The sequence below is a fragment of the Benincasa hispida genome, chromosome 1 (assembly GCF_009727055.1).
Source record: "Benincasa hispida cultivar B227 chromosome 1, ASM972705v1, whole genome shotgun sequence".
NCBI lineage: Eukaryota > Viridiplantae > Streptophyta > Magnoliopsida > Cucurbitales > Cucurbitaceae > Benincasa > Benincasa hispida.
Window position 1 is genome coordinate 83,001,261 of NC_052349.1, and position 16,665 is coordinate 83,017,925.

At 37.2% G+C, this 16,665-nt stretch overlaps 1 protein-coding gene across 2 annotated transcripts in view; it reads right to left on the bottom strand.

The window, feature by feature from the left end:
- Positions 1–13,335: 13,335 nt before the first annotated feature.
- Positions 13,336–16,665, bottom strand: part of LOC120081770 (GTP-binding protein At3g49725, chloroplastic) — a 60,761-nt gene continuing 57,431 nt past the window's right edge. For both annotated transcript variants that reach the window (XM_039036933.1, XM_039036941.1), the window contains exons 12-13: positions 14,220–14,339; positions 13,336–14,130 (exon numbers count right to left, since the gene is read on the bottom strand). In XM_039036933.1, the coding sequence (XP_038892861.1) occupies positions 13,624–14,130; positions 14,220–14,339 (627 nt within the window). In that variant the 3' untranslated portion in view covers positions 13,336–13,623. The remainder of the gene's footprint in view (positions 14,131–14,219; positions 14,340–16,665) is intronic.

A 16,665-nucleotide genomic window follows, 5' to 3' on the forward strand; every position in this document is an offset into this window, starting at 1 on the left:
TTCTCTTAAGCACTGATTCCTCGTCTTGAACAATGGGCCCCACCCTCTCATAAAAGAAAGGGTCATGATTTATAAGTTGAACTATAAATCAATCGTTCAAGAGAGGGTCATGATTGATAAGTTGGACTATAAATCAATTATTCAATGGAGAATTAGTGGGAGCTTAAGGAGCAATATGTATTTATAGGGGTAAAACAATAATCTTTGACCCAGCTGTAGATACGAATGACTTGTGAATGATTGATTTACCGATTATGGTTAAAATGGATAGAAATATATCTACAGTGAGAAGAGTGCAACTATCGAGCTATAGTGGAATGTCTTGGTAGTTAATGAATAGTGATTAATTCAGTTTAAAGAGTTTAACCAATTAATTACAAATCGTTGGGGCTCATGATCTGTAGGTCCATAAGGCCCCTCTACTAGCTTGTAATTTAGATTAGTAAACTGAGTAATCTTGATGAGATTTGAAATTAAGGTTTAGAATTTGATAGATTCTAAAACTTCAATTAAACATTCTACCTAGCAATTATCGATGGCCAATCAATAAGAATAAAATATGATATCATTAAAAAGCAAAGAGTTCAACAATTATCCATGAGAAGAACTAACTCGATCTAAATTCATAATAACTTCATTAATACCCTAAAATAAACAAGTTTAGCCACTCATAGCTTGCACAAATTTTCATACATCAATTTAAGCATAAGATTAGAGAAAGAAAAAGGAACCAAAGAAGAATCCTCCAAGCCCGCCTTGATTGTCACCTCGGGAACTCGAACGGCCTTCAAAATATCATTAAAATCTTCTAACTTTCAAGCATAAACTCTCTTTTAGGACACAAATTCCGTGTGTCAATATGTTTCTCGTGTCCTTGATATAGGCCTCAAACACACCAAAATTCAATGTGGTGGTCAGCCAAAACCCCTAGATTAAATGGGCAAAAATTTCCAAAAGTGCAGAAAAGCTTTCCAAATTTGTCTGGGCACCGTGGCACTCTGGCCTGTTTACCGCAGCGTAGGGCTACGCTTTAAAAAAGTAGCTCTCGAGTCTAGAGCGCCCAGGAGAGGCAGCTGCGCTCTCTACACCGTTCTGCTTTAATGACAGATAAACAATGACGAATGGCAAAAATCTGCTTTTAATGACTTACATAAGATGTCGGACGACAAAGGTCTGCACATCTTCATGTTTCTTCCTTCTTTTCTTTTCTCCTTTCGACATATAGCTCAGGTTTGACTTCTTTGGATATTTTTAGTCTCTTTTTGATTCATTTTTAGTATAAATCAATTCTCAAACATAAAACCTAAACATCACTAGCAAACACATCAAATTTTATGAATACATATAAAAAAAACAATCCTAAATCTAAGGCAAATAATGTATATTTTGTGTGCATTTCACCACCCCAAACTTAAGACTTTTCTAGTCTTGAGCAAAGAAGAAACAAGAAATTAGAAAAGTTCTAGATAAGTGTGCTAGTGATTCATGCCTAAGAGAATAACTAGTTGAAAACTCAAGTAGAAACATTCACGCAAGGATATCATTATGATCCCCCATGGCCAAATCCAATCATCTCAAATGTGTGTGTACAAGTTACATTCAATTCAAAATTCAAAAACTAAAGTTAGGTTCAAGAAAGCTTCTCCAGTTTTCTCCCTACTCTGGCTCATACACCAATCATCAAATATATACACATTGCAAGAAAGTAATATGTCCACTAAAGTGTCTTAATTACAATCTCGAGTTTAAAAGCTTGCATCATTTTACCTAGGGGTACTAACTTCACACACTCACTGCAAAGGGTCATACCTAGTTAATTCTCAGGTGTCCTAATTGATCACAGGAAGGTAGCTCTTTCTAACCCCATCTATGCATACACATTACAAGTTTAACAAAAAAAAAAAAAATACTTTTAAGCACATGATAATATGTGATCACTTTTCTTCAAAGGCTATCAAAATATTATTTTCTTTCCTCTTAGTCTAACATTATGAACTATCATGCACATCAACTCACCAACCGATGGGGCTTTTCGACGTGACAACCAAATACACTCAACATGATTCTACTTTTAGTTAACGTTTATAAATTAAAATGACTTTGTGCTCATGATATGGGAGACTCAAAGAAGGACATAAATAGATCATACCTCAAGATATTGTTATTTCATTTCCACTACAAGTCAATCAACATGCATATTCAAGTCTTAGCATGGACAATCAACATCAACAACATACAACAAAAAACTAATCAGATCTCCTCAATTCACAATCAAAATTTTAAATTTTTTCCAAATTTTCAATAAAATTAACATGCATATTATCAATCAATTAAAATCAAATTAGCATGTAGAGGAGGATAAGAAAACACACAAAAGTACGAACGTCCTCCCCCACCCCAAACTTAAGAATAAGCATTATCCTTAATGCATGAGAAATATAGAAATACAAGCCTAGGAGTGTATGGGAATCCATCAAATAGGCTTGAGGACTGAGTACTTTTTGTGTTGAACAAAGAACCTGAAAAATATGAAATCTATGAGTGACTCTAAGATTTTAAAAGAAAACAACTAACGCAAAATAATAATAATAATAACAACAACAACAACAACAACAACAACAAGAAAATAAGAAAAGCAACAAAAATTGGGTTACTTCCATACAAGCGCTTGGTTTAACGTCTTATAGCTAGATGGGGCTTATTTATCATGTCGGATCACAATGGAGTTTTTTCATGTCAAACCTAGAAAATTTTGGAATAAAAAATTTTCACCCACACTGACATTAAAAAAAAACAATCATCATTTAATTTAACATTGCCAGTAAAAATATCATGCACCATTTTTTATCCTTAATCTCGACATTTCCAATATGCACATAATCAATAACATACAATGGCGTACAATCATTACGAGTATTGACAATAATAGAGACCTCATTCAATTTAGCCTTACATTCACCACCCACTCTATCATTACCACTCACCTTAGAAGGCTCACCATTCAAAGAATCATCATTCAAAGGGTATTTATTAGGAGAAGGGAAAGTATGAACAAACTTACAAGTCTCTTGAGGCTCAATATCCACTTGCTTAAAAGTTTTGTAAAGATCGAATTTTACCTCTTCCTCATTGAGTCTAAATGTTAGCTTACCATCTTGCACATCAATGAGAGCCCTACCGGTAGCCAAGAATGGTCTTCCAAGAATTATTAGAATGTCAACATCTTTTTCCATATCAAGTACCACAAAATCTCCCAAAAATATAAACTTGTCTACCTTAATCAACACATCCTCTACAATTCCATGAGGATGAGCATAAGATCGATCATCTAATTGCAAGGAAATCGATATTGATTTCATCTCTTCAATGACGAGTTTCCTACAAATAGATAAAGGCACTAAATTAGTTGAAGCTCCAAGATCACACAAAACTCCTTATGATATAAAACCATGAATTTCTAGATCCACGTTCCTGATTAGTTAGAAAATGCAGTGAACTACACACCATCATAGAAACATCGCAAAACAGTGCAATCGGAAAAAAGAGAATTTCAAAAGGATAAGGCATACAAGATAACAAGAAAAGACCTTAGGTGGAACAATGCATGCACTCATGTGTTGGAATCCATGTGATTGAAGCCATGCGTTGAAGAGTGAAAGAAATTCTTCAGTTAAACTATGAACTGAGGAGACTTATTGTTGCACCTACAAGAGCAAACGTACCACAACCAAGGAAGCAACCATATATCCAAAATAACAATAAAAATAAAATAAATAACCTATACTAAGAAAGTAAAGTAAAGATAGAGTGGAAGACATCCCTCGAAAAATAGGAGTGTTGTCACCGCAAGGAGTCTTCCATATAGGAGATGGCTCTCAACTGTTTGGGTCAAGTTGTCCTGACCATTGGAACTTCCAGCAATTGTTGGGTGCATACGGCCGTCCTGAGCTTAGAATCACCTTCAGCTCTTTTGCGACTGATTGCCCTTCTACCTTGGGGTCAACATTGGTTTTCAGCGCATCGTTTATACTTCAATATTGTTTGCAACCTGGTCGCACAAGCTGCAATACACCCAAGATAAAAAAATTTCTTGCAGAGACACAAAATTTAACAAACATTTAGCTGCAAAGTCCCCGGCAACGACGCCAAAAACTTGATGGCGGGAAATTAGAAGGTCAATTTTACTCGACAACTAAAATCCCGTGGATGCGGTATGCAATGTATATTCCTAAGATATGCGCTGATAGTCATGCATCGATGGTCATGCGTTGGACTGATAATGCATTAATGAATGTATGCGATGACCATGCGTCCTGCCGCAAGTTTTCTTGCGCTCACGCCAAGTATAACACAAACACAAGTTTCTCGGGTAATCCGAGGTCGAACACAGGGACTTGTAGCTATATGTTTGTGGTGATATGCATGCGGCGGTTTAAATAAAAGAATAGAGGGGACGTTGCTAAGTTAATCCTACTCCTACTCCTATCTAACAGACAACGCAATGAGAATATGCATGAAAGGTAAAGATACGACAAACCTTGACATGAAATAAATGTATGGGAAAATAGATAAAATGCGGAGATATTTTCATTGCAACCCTTAAGAGTGATTGCGAGGGCAACCCTAGTCAACGCAAGCCAATGCGATCATGCTACACTCATGCACAGCAAATCATTTTCCAATGCAAATACGGTGCTCCTAAGTCTAGGACGCATGTGTTGAATGCAAAGGTGTCTATAGAGCTTATTCCTAAGTCTCTACTCTTGTCCTATGCGATGATGCAAAATGCATAAAAGCAAGGTGACCGCATACAATCGTGTCCTATCTCTAGGATGCATGCGATGGGTTAATAGCAAACAATGCTTATTCCTAAGCTCTTATCTCTTGTATTATGTGTTCTAATCTGACTCTCCCGAGCCTAGATTCTGACCTGACCTTCCCAAGCCTAGATCCTGTCCTTAGACTACCCTCCCGAGTATCCCTAATGGATGAATGAAGCATACATACTACAAGAAAATCGCATGAACTTGGTTGACGCAAGATTGTTACTATCCCTAGTGAACAACGCATACATTGCTTAATGCATCCAACCACTTACCCTCCCGGGTAGTTGATTGTTGTTGACTTTACTTATAGACAAGCAATGCGTTAGCCTATAGACAGGCATTGCAGCAGCTTCACACTAAGAAAATAAGGTTACTCCACACTCGCGCAACGCACACCTCTCGGTGGATTGCTACATGCTTCATATTCCTAATCCACATGATTAAGTATGCAATACCCAAGCACTTCAAGTAAAGATGTTAAGCCAGAAGATGGAGATGGAGTCGAAGGAATAGAGAAAGGCATTGAAAACAGATTGTATTAATTCCTTAATTCAAAATGTCATACAATACAATATAGGAAAAGAAAGGAAAAAATGACCAGCTGGAAGCAAAACTTTGCTTCCAGTGGATGTGCATCAAGGCTGCCGGTGGTGCCATGGATGGGTGGAGGAGCTGACTCTCTCGAGATCTAGCTCCGATCGAAGGCTCCGGTCGTCACTCGGAATGGATGAAGGAGGTGAAGAACTCTCAAGCGTCTCCTCATGCATTTTGTCTAGATCGCGGGGAAAGTCCTCGGTTCACAAAGATCCTCCCACGGATAACTTGAATTTCAGCTCATTGGCTTCTATTTATAAAGCTTGGGTCGCCGACAGCATTAATTGGACTGCTCTAAGTCTGACGTTTGGCGCGTTAGTCCTTTTCTGAACCTCTGCCACCAACGGCGTGGTAGATGAAATGTCAACATCATCTTTTTGGATTTCTCGAGGTAGATGTGTTGATGCGTTCATTACACCTACCTTGCATTGATCCCATTAGTTTGCGTTGTCGCATAGCCGCAATCATTCAATGGCCGCATTCGCTTAATACCGCAACTCTACTGATGACCGCAATCGCCTGACGAGCGCAATCCCCATGCGATGGACACATGTGGCTGATCACCCAACACCCATGCGTTGATCTAATGTGTTTGCCTTGCGATGGAGAGTTTCTCCGCATGCGGTCGTCTATTGCGGTGGTCCGAGTTTCTGCATTTGCATTCATTTCCTGCATTAGCTACAAAAATAGAACATTGAACGCATAATTAACACAAAATAATGGGTTAGCTGAGATTCGACATGCTGATCGACGCAAACTCTTTTTCTCATGAATTCCTATTATGATTGCCGCATATTCTGCCTAACAACCTTCATAATTCTAAGTAAAACGCCTAAGATGACATGCATTTCTCCATGTCATCAGTTCCCCAGGTAAAAAGGCCCTATCGTCCAAAAACAAACATGGAACCCTGAAATAGCCAAGGGAAACCACGTGTGGAAATAACTGAGTCTTAGGCCTCATTTTTCAACTTTACCACTAGGGATGTCAAATTTTGATGATAGTTAGTTCAACCTTTTGTTAAAAAAAAATTAAAATACTTTCTTGATTGCCGAAATTGGTCATTTTTCTAGGCATATTACTAGGGTCACTTTCATCTTTTTTTTTTTTTTTTGGCGGGGGTTAAGTTGACCCCTTCTAAAGTGCCCCCTCCTCTCCCTTAATTTAGGGTATATTGGCCTAGCCTTTCTCAAGTTATATAACCATGAATTTCTAGACCCACATTTCCAAGGTAAAAAGGCCCTATCGTCTAAAAGCAAAGGTGGAACCCCAAAACAGCCAAGGGAAACCACTTAAGGAAAAACTGTGTCTATGGCCTCATTTTTCAACTTTACCACTAGGGATGTTAAATTTTGATGATAGTTAGCCCAACCTTTTGTGACAAGAACTTTCTCGATGGCCGAAATTGGTCATTTTTTCTTGGCATTAATCTAGGCCCATTTTCGTTCGCTTTTTTTTTTTTAATTTTTGGGAGGGGGGTTAAGTTGGCCACTTCTAAAGTGCCCCATCCTCGCCCTTAAATTAGGGTACATTGGCCTGGCCTTTTTCTGGAATAAAACTATGAAATTCTAAATCGGTTCCCTAGGTAAAAAGGCCCTATCGTCCAAAAACAAAAGTGGAACCCCAAAATGGCTAGAGGAAATCATGTTGGAGAAAAACTAAGTCTAGGGCTTTATTTTTTAATTTTACCTTTTGGGATGTTAAAGTTTGATAATGCATAGGCCATTCTTTCGTTACAAATAATTCTTTTAAAAAAATCTAGATGGCTAAAATTTGGTCATTTTGGAAGGATTTAGTACTAGCCCATTTTCATCCATTTTTGGAGGGTAAAGTTAACCCCTTCTTAAGGTCCTCTACTCGCCTTTTGTTTATGGTATATTGCTCTAGCCTTGTCCAGGGTATAAAATCAGGAATTTCTAGACTTGCATTCCCCATGTAAATAGGCCCTTATCGCTAAAAAACGATCATAGAACCCAAAACGGCCTGGGAAACCACATTAGGGAAAAAATGAGTATGGGCATCATTTTCCAACCTTCGACCCTAAACCCTAAATTCTAAACCCTGAACCCTAAAAACGTAACCCTAAAACCCTAAAACTCTAAGCCCTAAACCCTAAACCATAATTTGTATTTCATCCTCATTATAGCAATGCTTTCTGTCTTCCCATATACCACCATATTACATGAATAGATACTTCTTGTCCATCCTTTGAAAAAATCATACGAGTTAGAAAATATACAGTTTCTATAAAAACGTCGTTGCTCACTACCTCACTACCCATTACTTGATCCTCTGCACGCTGCTCAATTTTTACTGAGTCATTACCCTTTTTCTTTCCTCTTTGAGACATGTCACTAACAGTTATTGGTTCACCGCTAGTGATCAAAATGCACACTCACACTCACATCCTCACACACACTCATCCATTTATCGTTCAAACGTCTCACATTGGGTCGAAAAAATAAAAAAGAAGTTTGTAAGTGTACATTTACGTACGTGATGAAGGAACTCTTATTCAATACAACCAGTGAGCGGAAACAAGATCGATCCAAATGCATTGTGACAAAATTAAAGACATTCACGAACATACAGAACAATTATGCATCTTAAAATAAATTACAGCATGCTTTGGTAACTAATAACAAAAAGAACGGGAGACATACTTTTGAAGAACTCTTCTTCTGTGAAACTCTCGCTCTCATGAAGACTTGGACAGCAACCCCTTGCTCTCATTCAGATTGCCAACCCAATCGCCTAGTGATCACGAACAGTCTTCTCTATGAACAAACACCCTTCGACACCACCACTCGACAACCTTAGTATTCTTGGAGTGAGAATCTAGGAGGTGTGGGCTCTGTTGGATTTGATAGAGGGATGGAGGAAGGAAACGATCAAACTATATGATCAAGCAAGTGGGAGAATATACTGTTTATCGCATAGACTGTGTATGCTTGATTGTTTAGTAAATCTCGGTTGGTACAGGATCATTTAGTAAAACACTCTTGATCGTTTACACAATTGTTTAGTAAAAGGCGTTGAGCACGTGATCGTTCAGTAAATCGCTTTGCGCGATCGTTTAGTAAATTGTTAGTACACCGTCATTTAAAAAACTCATTTGAAGGCTATTATATAGTCTCTCGTGAGCTAAACGATTAGTAATGCACACAATGAAGCGATATCATGACAAAAATGAAAACTCTTTTCATTTTATTCTTCAGTTATTAAAACTGAACATAACCTCCCACTTTCACGGTTAATAGAGAAAATAACCAACCACAATTATCTCATAATTGTTTAATTATAAATAAATATAATAACTAACTCATCATATTATATTTATAATCTATAGTTTTAATATCACATCATATGTAATATTTAAACCATAGNATATTTATAATCTATAGTTTTAATATCACATCATATGTAATATTTAAACCATAGTTTCTTTCTTCTTTATTTAATATAAATCATATTTATATCAAAATCCTCTAATTAATGTATCTCATACATCATATCAATTATAACACATATAATTAAACCGGTTTAGTTATATCATATATAATCAAACTCCCTCTTGTTAATTGAACACTTCAAACTAACCCAAAATTGATTCTCAACTTGAATCCATTGACCTACCAAGGGAACCTTATGGACATGTAGCTTGAAGCTCCAACGATACATGAATAACTGATTAAACTCTTTAATCACGAGATCCACCATCCGTTAATTATCGGGCACTCCACTAAAGACCGACAGTTGCACTCTTCTCACTACAGATATATTTCTGTGTCAATTGGATATAACCAGTCAACAGTACGATAACCCTTCACAGATCGCTCATAAGTACAATTGGGTCAATTTACCATTTTGCCCCTGTAATTACATTAACTCCTTAAGTACCACTTATTTCTCTAATGAACAATACATCATAATCCTACTATGAGTGAACACCTCTCGGAACATGAAAAAGTGTGTGGCGCCACATCGTTCAAGCCCCGGAATCAGCCTTTAAGGGAGCAATCTATCTACTTACCTCTACTTCAGGAAAGGAGTGAATTTCATCTTGTGTAGCTGAGTTCCCAGCTCCCCAATCAAACGAATCCCCAAAGTAGTAGGTTTGAGTCGGCAATTTGACCACTCACACCCATGTAAATCAAAGGACCACCCTCATAGGCAGGAGTTCCCAACTCACTCAGGATTAAGGTCATGTTACCTATGGTCATCCTAGTGAAATGAAAGTCTCTGTCATTAACAACATTATATAATGAGACTAAAAACTTTGTGGTCTGATCTTATATAAACTCTTTTGTATAGGACACCCCCACTGGCATGTCTCCACCTGAATGATCAGGATCAGACCATCTGTAGCACTTTACAACACTTGTAACATCTACAAAGTGGGTCGTATCCGTAGTGTCACCAGGATAAGGTTTTCCTCCTTTATCCATATACTACAGACCATTTAGTTTATCACTTAAGGCATGATCCACTTGTATGTCTCCACATACATGCTTAAATTATAACAACAACCAGGGATCTTAGTTTATTGGTTTGTGGTAAATGCAACTAAAATATCTCATATTTCATAGACAACAGTGAAGAAAATATCTCATATTATTACATCATTTGTTCATACAGGTGTTTACAAACTACAGGACCTTACAAGATTTAGGACATCTACCCCAACACTTGAGTCATGTAATAAATAGTCTACGATGATCCAAATACCTTCGAATCTATTGATTTTTTCAAAATATTGCAAGTATGTGATAATGGGCTTTTTGGAGGGAACGTGCGTGAGTTTAATTGTTTTGAGAGTAATTTTCAAATAGTGTGTTGTGTTTGTTCTTTGTTAATAGAATAATTATTTCACTTTTTTTTATTAAATTGATTTAAAAGGACCGTGGAAATTATCAAGAATTTTTCCTAATTATGTATGTTTGTACAAGAGCATTACAAAGCAAAAGGAACATGGTGTAAGTCTCGAACTTTTTTCATTTCCTAAGTTTAAAAATTATGTGAATGACTCACTTTGGACTTCAGTAAATTAAGGTAACCTTAGTTAAAGGCAAAGTTTGAAATTTGGGATTAAATGACCTAATTTTAATAAGAGAAAAAGTGGATAAATGGGGAAAGTTGGAAGTTAGGGCTAAAATTAATATGAATATGGAATTCTTGTTTAAGATTTGATGTTGTGAATTGGGTAATGGTCAAAATAGGACCCCACATACCTACCCATTCAAAGTTTGTTAGAAACTTAAGTTAATTTAGGGATGAAACTATTAAGTAAAGGAAAATTGTTTGGTGTAAGTGAGAGGAAAATTATTTAAGTGACAAATGGAAAAATTAAAAAGGGAAATTGAACTAATATTCACAGATTTCTTTTAAACTAAAAGAAAACGGATGAAAGTGGGCTGAACTCACGTGAGGATGGAGGAGCTGGTAGTGGGAGATTTATTGAAGAATTGAGCCGGTCAGCCAAATATAAAAGTTGAGGAAGACTTAGTGTGAGGAATTTTACATGCAAAACGGAAAATTCTGCTGACATTTGAGAGAGAGACGAGGGAGGAAGATGATCATAGGCTGCTGGTGAGTTTGGAGTATCGGAAGGTTGCTAAACTGACAGAAAATAGAAGGCTGGTTGGAAAATTCAGAAAAACAAAGGTTGTTGGACTTTTGGAGCTGATTGGGAGCTGTTCAGAGGATTTCGAAGCTTCAAATTTGGAAAAGGGTAAGTTTTAAGGTTGATTAAGAGTTTTATATAAGTTATTTGAATAGGAATTGGCCGGAATAGAAGAGATCAGTGTTGATATGCTCTCCGCAAAACAGGGGAAAGGCGGAGTAGGTGGCTTTCGAGAGGTTGAAGACGACCTTACGTCTGTCTCTTATACACATCTAGATGTGTATAAGAGACAGGGTTGAAGACGACCGTACGTCGAGCATGGGCGTGCTGCTACCATCTGTGCGCGCCTCATGCACTTGCTGCTCGCACGCCGCGAGTACCAGCCATCTATTCGCCTGCTGCCGCACGCTTGTCCTGCATTCATGCGCATCTACCACCCAACGCGCCTAAATGGGTGTTTTTAGGATATTTTAGCACTAAATCGAATAAAATTGGATACTAAAGTAGTTTTAGGATGTTTTGGAATAATCTAGAGAATAATATACAAAAACCTTAAATTGGAACTAATTAAGGGTTAAAGGGAAGTTAGGGTTAGTATGGGTGTTGTTATGGATCAATTAGGGGGCTATGGCCGAATGATTATAGACTATGTTTCAGGTCAAAGTTGAATTCGAAAAGTTAGTAATCCAAGAGGAGCTGGTCTGAACTTTGAGTGGTTTATTTTTTAGTATTTTGATTTGTAATATATGTACCTAAGGTACTATATATGTATGATTTGTGATCGAAACTTTGGCATGATCTGTTTTATTGGTCAGTGTTTCATTGTCGATTTTCTTCACTATTTTATACGTGATTTCAACAATGTTGATCCGTTTGAATAAAAACTATTTTAGCTGGAGTTTATGAGCAAATGTACTCGTAATGAACTTGATGAAAGGTAAAGGATTTGAGGTGAATTATGTTCTTAATAATGTGGTTTATAGGAAATAGATTTCAAACCACTAGATTATATACCCAGGAAATGTCATAACACCCTGTGCACATATGACGGAAAATGTTTAAATGTGTACATAAGATGGGATATTTTGATGTTGAATATATCTGTACCAACAGGGTAATGGGTACATGTTTAGTGTGGTTTCTTAATAGTTACTATGTGTGGTTTTCTAGCAACTTATGTAGGTTTCAGTTCTGGATATATTTAAGGGAACTATGATCATGCCATTTATAAGTTTTATGTCTCAAGATTATTGGCTGATTTGATATGTTCTTTAAGGTTTCTCTAATGATAATTATGCTTTGAAACTATATTGAATGTTTTAATACCTTGCTATTGGTTTGAGATCAATTTAAATGAATTCTATAAATACCACTCATTAGGTTCCCAACTCATCCCCCAAATCAGTCTCTCTACCACTACATCGGTATTTTATCTAGTTCATTTTATCTAGTTCAAGTCATTTTAGACTTTTGTATGTGTATAGCTTTATGGCTGGACAAGTAAAAGAAGCATATGGATGAGGGAGATGGATAGTTTATGATTGTTATAGATCTGATGTTGGGGTTGTGAAATATGGCCTTGTTTTAACTTATGCCTATGTAAATTATCAAGTTAATAGAGACAGGTAGACAGTAGATATCACAAAAGAATTAGAATTGGCTATCTTCACAACCTAGGAGGTGCGAGGCAAGTGCAGACAAGCATCGAGGAGCAAGTATTTGACAGGTACGCATTGAGGAATGAGCACTTAGCATATTCTATCGAGACGGGTATGTACTTAATCATTTAAGAAGTCAATAAGTATCATGCATCGTGTGACCTTCTCAATATGCAGGCACGTAAGTGGATCTCAAGGGGGAATTGGTCAATTCACATGGTACTCATACATGCAGAATGCCACTTTTAATTCAATTTGAAAAAAAGTGACCATTTTTTGGGTGAAAAGACATAGCAAACTCAAAGTATAAACAACAAATTCTTTTGTAAATATAACAAAATTTAGATCCAACTCTCAAAGTATATCAATGATAGACTATAACGCTAATAGGAGATTTTGACCGAAATTTTAATTTATGTATACAACTTAATTATTTACTTTAGATTGAACTTTACTTTATTAATTCACAAATTTTCATCAGTTGTAAATAATTTTCTAAATTGTTGGATATCATGATTAAAAATGAACATTAATATTCTTCGTTTCATTGATTAACTGAAACAATTTTTAGCGATTTTCATAATTTTCACAAATTTTTCCGACATTCCAGCAACATTTCCATCAACGTCATAAGTGAGAACTTAAAGGAGCCAAAAGGCTTTATTATTATTATTATTCCAAGACAATTTATCTGTACAAGACCTGAAGTTGCAAGCTAGATCATCCCAGTATAACGTTTTGCAAAAAGAATTTTTTTAAAAAAGAAAAAAGAAAAGAAAAAAGAAAAATCAACATTGGCTGGAAATGTAAGCAACAGAGCAAGACCTGCATAATTTTTAACTAATATTTAGTGCTTCATCGAGATGATTGCCACACACATACATGCTTATTGCAGATGCAAGGAAGCATAATCTTTTCAAAATTAATCTGCCTCTATCTGAGATGGCCTCCATTTACGTTCAAAAACATTCCTCTCTAAAACATTTTGAGCTTTCAGCTTCTCATCCTGAACCTTCAGCTTGTTATCTATGAGTTGTAGCAACTCTCGCAAACCAACTCCTAACGTAGCTGATATTCTGACATGTGGACCAGATTGATCACCTGAAGCCTGTACATCTTCTCCCATCCGCTGCCCTTCATCAATCCAAGGGTTTTGATTTTGATCATCATCATCTGCCAACCAGTCTTCACAACAATCGCTCTCTTGTCCCTCCATTCTGTTTCCAAAATTTTCTTGAGAAATGACTTCAGTTGCTTGCTTTTTCGTAATATCACCCTTTTCCAGTTCAATAAAATTGTTAGTTCCAGCATCATCTAGCACAGATGATAGCTTTCCCCCTATACTATCTTCTCCTGACGAATTGCCAGCCTTCCCATTATCATCATCACAAGACTCATCTATACTTTTGCCTTCTTCATGATAATCAATCTGTCCAAATTATTTCACGCATCATGCACTACACAGCAAATTGCAATATTTCCCTTCTTCTGGAGAAGAAATAAGTAAAATAGAATTACCTTGTTCCAAACCTCAATCATATCTTCAAGCTTCATTTTAGAAACTCCTATCTGCTGAAGTACTTGAAAAACAGTCAATCGGTGCTCATCAAGGTTGGGGGCGGTACAATCCACCACATGCTGCAATAATCAGGATAAAAACATTGACGTCTCATATTAGTACCCTATATCCATCGAAGATCCTGAACGTCTATTTTGAAATTACATTTTACTATCCATTCGGTATCGTACTATCATATAGTGGGATCGTATGATTTTTTAAATATAATTCAATTGTGACGAGGCAATCATGGTTTCCAGGAACCATTTTAAGACATTATGGCACAACAAACGAGGAAACTGCTAGGAATAAACATTTTCTACAAAATAAGAATTTCGGTTCAATATTAGTAAGGCATACACCATTAAATTAAATTAGTATAAAAAATAAAACTAATTTTTTGAACACAATCTTGAAGAACTCTTTTATTACTCCGATAATTAATGTCTCTTACAACCTAGGGAACCTTACTTAAAAGGCTACAAACCAGCCTTTGAAAGATTGAAACCAACTGTAAGGCCCCTAATTAGGGAAATAGTAAGATTATTAATGGAATATTAATGTAGATATTAGGAGGGCATATTAGTAATTAGCTAGAAGATTTGTTAGGGCTTTTTAGTTATAAATAGAGGGAATGGGTTGAGAGGAAGGCAAGAAGAATTTTGTGGGAATTTCTTTTGGGGCATTGAAGGAGAGAGTAGCCCTCTCGAAAGGCTATGGTATATTGTAGTTTCATTATTGATATTGCAATATAAATCTATCTTTTACGGTTCTTATTTGTTTTTGGTATCAGAGCTGTTCTTTCTTGGATACTGTTTTATTTTGTTGGCAATGAGGGAAGAACCATCGACATGGGAGTGGCTGCATAAATAGACTGCTGATCATAACCATGAGGCAACAGAGAGGGGAGAAACTCCATGGACATGGGAGCAAATGAAAAAATGGATAGCAGATTGCAAGCGTGAAAGAATTGAAAGAGAAATCCGAAAAAAGTTGCAAGAAACTCAAGGAGAAGAAAAGAAAATTATTCAAAAAACATTGGAAGAGAGGGTAGATGCTGCTAGAAGGGAGATTGCTAAGCTGAAAGCCTTAACGCAAGAAATGCCCGAGAAAATCGAGCAGTTGTCAGGGGTAGTCAATAGGTATTGGTGCTCAAGTAGAACGCCCAGGGGTGAGATCAAGGGCTCAACCTTAATTGTGGATGGACCTTCACAGACATGGAAATTCCAAGAGGAGATTGAGGAAACCAAACGAGGAAGGGAAAAAGGAAACAACTGGCTGGAAGGTAGGGAAGAAAGCGAATAGAGTACTTATTGGGGCCATCGGTGTCGAAGAGAAGGAGAAGAAGGTTGGAAAGTTAAACAACATGAGGGTAAGATTTTTGCAGACCATTACTAAAGAGATACAAGGGACGGAAATAAAAGCAAAAGGAGAAAAAAAAAGTTGAATCGAAGATGGAGAAATCAGAGAATATTCATGAAGATAATGGAAAGAAGAAGGGAAACCTGAATGTTCATGTCCATCGTCGGTGGGGAAGGGTGAGATGGTTGGAGACAAGGCATTCGTGGGAATGGAAACACATATCAAAGGAGGTAGAAGCATCAGAGAGCAGGGGACAATAACAATGAGAACGCGAGATGGTAGTCGAAAGAAGAAAAGAGAGAAGAACCTACGAGCGAACTGAAGAAGAAACTGAATCAGGAGAGGTCATTATCGACAGGAACAACATGGGTGGCCAAATTTGAATCTTCTGGAAAAAGGTTGTTGCAAGTTTTGGGAAGAGGGAATGGGGAAGTCGGGGATCGACGTCTATAAAGAAATCATCGAGAAAGGATATCAGCAGTTGCTTATGTGGCTGGAGATGAAGACTCGGGTGAAGAAGAGGTTGTCGCTTAAAGAGGTAGAGAATGGCTGGCCGCGAGGGAGAAAGAAGGCACTGGTGGTTCATGGGATGGAATGGCGACAAGCTCGGCAAACTAAATCGTTGTTGACGACGCAAGGTGGAGTTGATGGGAGGACGATGAGATGGGAAGAGGTAGACATGTCAAACACGGGCGAGCTACGATAGTCGGAGGCTCTGGACATATCAAAAGAATCCAACCTATGGTGGTTGGAGAAGGTGGTTTGGGGCAAGGGTGAATTGCATGAAGATGAGGAAAAACACGTTGCTGCTCACATGAAGAATAAAAAAGTGGGGCGTTGTTGGGAAAAAAGCAGATTTAATTTTCGTGGGGATGATAGGCCTAAATTGCATCAAGAAGCCCAATTGGTTCTGTGCAAGTCGGCATATGATTTTTCAAACTTTTTCCATGTTAAAGTGGAGCAATAGACCAAACACGTGTAAAAATCTGAGGAAGGAAAGTGGAAAGTGGGCCCATTATGCTATTTCCTCATAAATGAAACTGG